General features: G+C 45.4%; 1 protein-coding gene across 1 annotated transcript; it reads left to right on the top strand.

The window, feature by feature from the left end:
* Positions 1–1,662: 1,662 nt before the first annotated feature.
* On the top strand, positions 1,663–2,449 carry LOC149153481 (uncharacterized). The gene is made up of 2 exons (XM_089443828.1): positions 1,663–2,230; positions 2,385–2,449. The coding sequence occupies exons 1-2, from the start codon at positions 1,663–1,665 to the stop codon at positions 2,447–2,449; spliced, it is 633 nt and encodes a 210-aa protein (XP_089299954.1).
* The last annotated feature ends 4,383 nt before the right edge of the window (positions 2,450–6,832 follow it).

Genomic DNA, 6,832 nt, shown 5'->3' on the forward strand with positions numbered 1-6,832 from the left:
ATACCATGGTCCAAAACCATGTAGAACCAATACCTTGGACCCAATACCAGGGGTCGACACTTCAGACCAAATACCATGGACCAAATACCACAGACCAAAACCATGGTTTCTGACATGTACGCGCCTTTCCTTCTGTGAACCTGTGTGTGTACGTGTACGCGCCTTTTGCTCCGCTAACCCGCGTGTATACGCACTTTCATCACGGTCAACCTGCGTATACCTCTCTCTTGACCTGCTGCACTATGATCTGAGTTTCCATCAAGGACAACACTTGTATCATACCTCTGAGTGAGTTGCCATCAAGGAAAACACTTGAATCATAATGCCAACACATCTATCTCTCCAATTCGCTCTCTTTACAACTTAGAGCCTCGCTCTATTTATACAATCCCATGGTCTGCGGACCATGGGCAGGCTGACATGACATTACATTACTTTACGATAATTAGGGCGGACAACCCTATGACTCAACCTATGGTTGGCGCTCTGCGCCCACAATTTGCGGAGTCTTATAATACATCTGTCCAAAACTTGGGCTTTGAGCCCCAAAACATGTTGTGGGGGGGATTCCATGCCCAACATGTCTCATTCGAGTTTTAGCCCTTAATCTACCCAAAATTCCTTGATTTTCTCTTCACAAACCTGCATTTAATTCACATTAGTCCACTAGACATAATATCTCACTTTGACTCATCTCATTAAACAAAATATAATCAAAATATGTAATAAATTATGAGAAGAGTTAATTTGACTATGCGAGGAGGTGAATTAAGGTCCATATAGTTACCCAATGATGAGGCTCATACTCACCCCCCTACTGAAAGTGTTTCCCATCCTCTGAGCAACTCAATCAATATCCATGTCTTTCATAGCTCTAGTGGCCTCCCTGACATCCCATGCTTCTGTTGTAGTTTCCTATTCTTATGCATAGAATCCTACCTTCCTTTCTATCTCCTCCCACTGGTTTCTTTCTTCCTCTTCCTTCCTTCCTTCTAACATCCCTATGTTATGAAACCAGATCACAGAAAGATAGAAAAGAAAGATGAATTCCTTAGAAATAAGCCTCTTCGAGGGGTCAACCTCCTTTACATTACACAAATGAACAATTCTTGGATGATACAAATGACAAGACCTCCTTTCTATATATAGGATTCTAAGGGGTCATAATATAATCAAAGCCGACATAACAATAATAATGTAAGGGCACAATAATAACAATAGTGGGCTTCTATGGGGCACAATAATAACAATATGGGAACTACATGGGCACAATAATATAATAAGGGGTTGTACTAATAACAATAAGGGGTTACATGACACGTGATCCCCCAAAATTGTTAGCGAGAAAGTATTCTAGCTGCGGAGATGGATAGCGAACTCCCGCCCCCTGGCGCGCCCCTGATCTCCTGAGCACGCAGTGCCTGGCAGCCCTGCTGCTGGGCCGCAGCTCTCTGCTCCGGATCCCTTCGATCTGAGCCTCCTGCCCTCTCTCTCCCGAGCCTCTGGCCTTTTCACGCTTTTTCGGGCCTCCTGCCCTCTCCGCGACAGCCCTGAGGCTGGCTGCGGCCCCTGCTGTTTTTTCTCCTCCCCAAGGCCTTCTGCCCTTTTCACCTTCGAACCCCTTGTCCTCCTAGCCGTCTTCCTGCGCCCCTGTGTGGAACTATGGCACAGCCTTCTCAAGAGCAAGTAGAAATGGAGAAAGCCTTCGCTTCTCTCATTCCTGAGAACAACAAGGAAAGGATCCGCCCTACAGCATCAAAGTTTGTCAAAAAGTTGGACGAAATCCCGGAGGTCCCTCTTCCCTCAGCACTTCCAAGAAGAGCTGCCGTGGCTCTTGCAGATCGTGGATTAGTTGGACAGTTCACGGGGTTATGGCCTTCCCCCCGCACGGTTCAACGCTGGGTGGAAAGAAACTGGAATGCGATGGTCCAAGGGAAAATCGCTATAAGATTTTGTGGAAGGGGATTCTTTACCTTCCTCTTTGAATCAGTGGAAGATCGCAACCTCATCTTCAGAAACGGACCCTATTTCATGGACACCAGAGGACTTTATCTCAATCGTTGGACTCCTGACTTCGATCCAGAAATGGACGTTCCCAACGCGGTCCCTGTATGGGTTCGTCTGCCACACCTCCCACTCCACTGCTGGGGAGATGAATCTGTTCGCGCTATTGGAAACGCAGTAGGGAAATATGTAGACAGATCGGAGCCAAAGGAGAATATGTATGCTTGTGCGAGGATATGCGTAGAAGTGGACCTAGGCAAAGGCTTACCAGAGGCAATCAAACTCAAAGTAGACCAGTGGACGCACATTCAGCAAGTGGACTACGAGCAGCTCCCCTTCAAATGCAAGGTATGTCATGAATACGGTCACTTTGCTAACAGATGCAGCAAATCTAGAACAGAAGATAATAGCAATAAAGAAGCCCCTGAGGAAGCATGGGAAATAGTCCGGAAAAAAAAAAAGACAAACCCTCCCCTGGATTCAGTTGAACCCTCATCGAAAACACCTTTCCCCTCCATGCACCCATCCAGTTCTGGGCCTCCACCCTCCTCCTCTCAGCAAGTACCTCCTCCTTTCCCCTCCTCTCCTCCTCGTTCCTCTGACCCCTCCATCCCTCCGTCCTCAAACCCTTTCGCATCCCTTTCTGAAGAAGATCCCATTCAAGACCCTTTATCTGATCAGCATATCCCTTCATCCCCCCATACCACTCAACCCTCCCCGGACACTACCTCAACAAGAATCACAAGAAGCCTATCAAAGGACCTAGGAGCATCTAGTGAGATTCAAAAAAAACATGGACCAGGAAGGAAGTCGGCAAAACAGCATAGAGAAGAAAGTGCGCAAAAGGATATAGCAATGGGATCACAGACACCGATTGAAACCTTCATTCTAGGAATTTCGGACAAGGAAAACAATATCAAAGGCAAAGAGAGGCGAGCACCTCTGCACACCACAGGTAAATCATGATGAAAGTGCTGTCTTGGAACAGCAGGGGACTAGGGCACCCCTCCAAAAAAGCTGCCCTCATGGAGTTAATCCACAGCGAAAAGCCTGATATCTTACTTATTCAAGAAACAAAATTAAATCAGTCCGAAATCAGCAGACTCATTGGCCAACAAAAACAGTACGGTGGCTGCACCAGTGAAGCGAGAGGAGCTTCAGGGGGTATTTTAACAATGTGGAACATCAGCAAATGGAGCTGCAGCTTGGTCAAAACACAGCAGCATTGGATAAGTGTTAAATTGGAAAATAAGGACAATGGCACAGAAGTTAAAATCTACAACATCTACTCTCCCAACCACTTCAGGGAAAAAGAAGTTTGCTGGACCACCTTAGAGGAAGAATTAGAAGAAGATCGTGATAACAACCTCATCCTAGCAGGGGACCTAAATCTGGTCATGCACTCAAATGAAAAAAGGGGAGGAAACTTCACTGCAGATCATTTTCGAAACCGGCTGGAACACATCATGCAAGAAAAAGACCTGGTTGATTTAAAGCCCAAGAACCGTAAATATACTTGGAGCAATAGGCGGTTGGGAGCAGGTAACATTATGGAACGTCTTGACCGTTTCCTTGTTAATATCGCTTTTTTGTCCTCATTCTCCAACGGACAGTCGGACATCCTCAATACTTCCGCCTCGGACCACTTCCCCATCACTCTTACCTTGCAAAGCCAAAGCCATCTCGGCCCCCTCCCCTTCAAATACTCCTCCCTTTGGAACCAAATTCCAGCAGCCCGTGATATAGTCAAGCATGCATGGTCACAGCACGTGGAGGGCTCCCCTATATTCATTTGGGAATCAAAACTGAAGCAAACAAGGCAGGCGCTAAAAACTTGGGCAAAAACCAACTACAAGGAACCCGAGGCAGCTAAAAAAGACATCAAGCAGAACCTTGAAAAATTACAGCAAAGTATTGAAGCGGAAGGGCTCACTCAGCAAGCAAGACAAAAAGAGATCAGATTGTATGCAGAGCTAACCCAAATAGTTAGAGATGAAGAAACCAAATGGAGATTAAAATCTCGGCAGACCTGGTTGCGTGAAGGTGATAAAAACACCTCTTACTTCCATAAACAAGCCACAATCAGGAAGGTAAGAAACACAGTTAATACAATCAGAGACGGAGAAGGGAACAATCATGAAACTCAAGACTCTATCAAGGCTGCTGCAACCAACCACTTCAAATCTCTCCTGACAGAGGACAACAATGAGGAGGACTTCTCAAACTTCCTCCAACATATGAGCAGAGAAGTCACTCAAGAAATGAACAACAGCCTCACCCAAGAAGTCGAGGAGGATGAAGTAAAAAAGGCGATCTGGAGCCTCCATCCGGACAAAGCCCCAGGTCCCGATGGGTTCCCTATCTGCTTCTTTAGAGAATATTGGTCAATGATTAAAAAGGACATTCTCAAGATGATTCGCTGGGTCCTCAGGAAAGGCAAACTAGGGGGCTATACCAACTCAACATATTTAGCTCTCATCCCTAAAGAGAACAGACCAATCTCCTTCTCTAGATTCCGGCCAATATCCCTGTGCAACTCTGCTTACAAAATAATCACAAAAATCCTATCCACAAGACTCAAGCCTCTCCTCCCTTCCTTAATTTCGGAAAATCAGGGCGGTTTTTTAGCCAACAGGCACATCTCCGACTCTATCCTTCTGGTACAAGAAGCCATTCATTCTAGTCTTAGTCGAAAGGAAAAAGGTTTTATCCTTAAACTTGATCTAGCAAATGCTTTTGATAGAGTCAGACACTCCTTCCTTTTTGCTGTTTTGAGCAAACTAGGATTCAATGCATCCTTCATTAATATGGTCAAAGCCTGTATCTCTAATCCTTGGATCTCGCCTCTGGTGAATGGAAGACCTTGTGCAGCCTTTCAATCCTCCCGAGGCCTCAGGCAAGGCTGCCCCCTTTCTCCCTACCTTTTCATTCTCATGGCTGAATCCCTCAGCAAAGCATTGGATTACAGTAGAAGAACAGGATTAATTACAGGTATCCAATTCGAGCAGGGCACAAAGAACATCAACCACTCCCAATTCGCTGATGATACCCTCCTGATGGGTGGTGCATCGACCATCATTGCCAGGCGCTTCAAAAGGATCTTGGACCAATTCATGGACTGCTCCGGAGGAAGAATCAGCCAAGTCAAAAGCTGCATATACGGATGGAATGCAACAGCTCACACCATTCAAAACATTGCAAATATTTTAGAGGTCTCTTACAAGATCGATTGGAACCATTTCACCTATCTAGGGATGCCGGTGAGCAAAGGTCCCCTGAAGACTGAAACTTGGAATACAATTATCGACAAAATCAAAAGGAAAATTCAACAATGGGGAACCATGTGGCTGAACCCAGCAGGCCGTCTTGCTCTTCTCAAATCAGGTTTGACCTCTCTCCCTATCTATCGTTTTTCATTGTTACAAGCTCCAATGAACTTCCATCACAAATTGGAAAAGGCCCTACGTTTTTTCCTCTGGCAAGGAGGGAAATCAGAGAAAAAAAAGTTCAACTTGGTTGGATGGAAAAGTGTCATTCAGCCCCAAGAAAAAGGAGGTCTCGGAATAAGGTCCCCATACCTCTTGAATCTAGCTCTCGGGGCTAAAATTGTTTGGAGATTAATCACTGGGGATTCTGCCTGGTGGAAATCAGTCTTAGAAGCCAAGTACCTCAGCAGTTCTAGGCACAAGCTCCTGGAAGCGAACATACCCAATAGAGACAGCTCCAACATCTGGAAATTGTGCAAAAAAATCATCCCTCTCATGACCCAGCACATCTCCAAAGTACCTGGAGAGGGAAGTAGCATCAGCATTTCTAAAGACAGAATCCTAGGCCAGAGCCCCATAGAATCCAAAGCAGAAGCAATTCCAGCTATAAATTGGTTAAACAACAGAGGAATCTGGAATTTAGCCCAAATCACTAAGTGGGGAAGCTCTTCCCAAGCTTGGATTGGCTGGGCTTTGCCGAACTACCCAAGGGACCTGGAAACAAGCTTCATCGCTTTAAAAGATCAATTACACAGTAAGGCACCTATTCATAAGGGAGGCAGAGATAGTTTTCGATGGGACCCCTCAGGCACTGAATACACAGCCAAAGTAGGATACCACCATTTATGTGCTAATACCTTTCCGCAGGATACATGGAGTCATTGGAGACTGGTTTGGAAAGCGGAAGCCCCTCCTAAAGTTAAATTCTTCTGCTGGCTCCTTCTGAAAGGTAAGATCTTAACAGCTGAAAACCTCAAAAAAAGGGGCATCCCAGGCCCTTCTAGGTGTCCAATCTGTCTTCAAGCAGAAGAGACTATACAGCATCTGTTTATGGATTGCCAAGTGGCTGCAAAATGTTGGAAAGAAATAGCAACTGTAGGGGGAGTAGAATGGAATCCTAAGCCAAACATAGCAGAGACAGTCCAAAATTGGAAGAAACTTTGCCCATGGAAGAGCAAGAAGATCAAATTATCTCAGAGGATATGGAACACTTTACCATTAACACTTCTTTGGAGCATTTGGATAGCCAGAAACAAGAAGGTGTTCCAAGACAAAGGACACAACTCCAGATACATGTGTCACAAAGCTATCAGCTTAGCTGTAGAAGCTGTGACCATTCGTTCCCACAGCAAAATCAATCTCAGCAGCTTCAGTGCTGAAGAGAGAAATTTGATTAATTATGGCAGCATAATCAGTGCCCATGAACAAGAAAAGGATAACTCAAACTCAAAAGAGACAGCTACAGCCTGGAAGCTGAGACCTAAGGAGGAAGAATTCGCCCTTTGGTTAAGCAACTGCAACAAATATTGCCTCTTCTTCGATGGGGCCTCAAAATCTAATCC

The sequence above is a fragment of the Pinus tabuliformis genome, chromosome 9 (genome assembly GCF_031772625.1).
Source record: "Pinus tabuliformis cultivar Carrire ecotype Pingquan chromosome 9, CPIR1, whole genome shotgun sequence".
Lineage (NCBI taxonomy): Eukaryota > Viridiplantae > Streptophyta > Pinopsida > Pinales > Pinaceae > Pinus > Pinus tabuliformis.

What these genes read in the sequence shown, in the direction of transcription:
- LOC149153481 (XM_089443828.1), top strand. Translation starts at nt 1,663, where the DNA reads ATGGCACAGCCTTCTCAAGAGCAAGTAGAAATGGAGAAAGCCTTCGCT. An exon ending in AAAGGAGAATATGTATGCTT is followed by an intron (nt 2,231 to 2,384) that starts GTGCGAGGATAT and finishes CTTTGCTAACAG; the next exon opens with ATGCAGCAAATCTAGAACAG.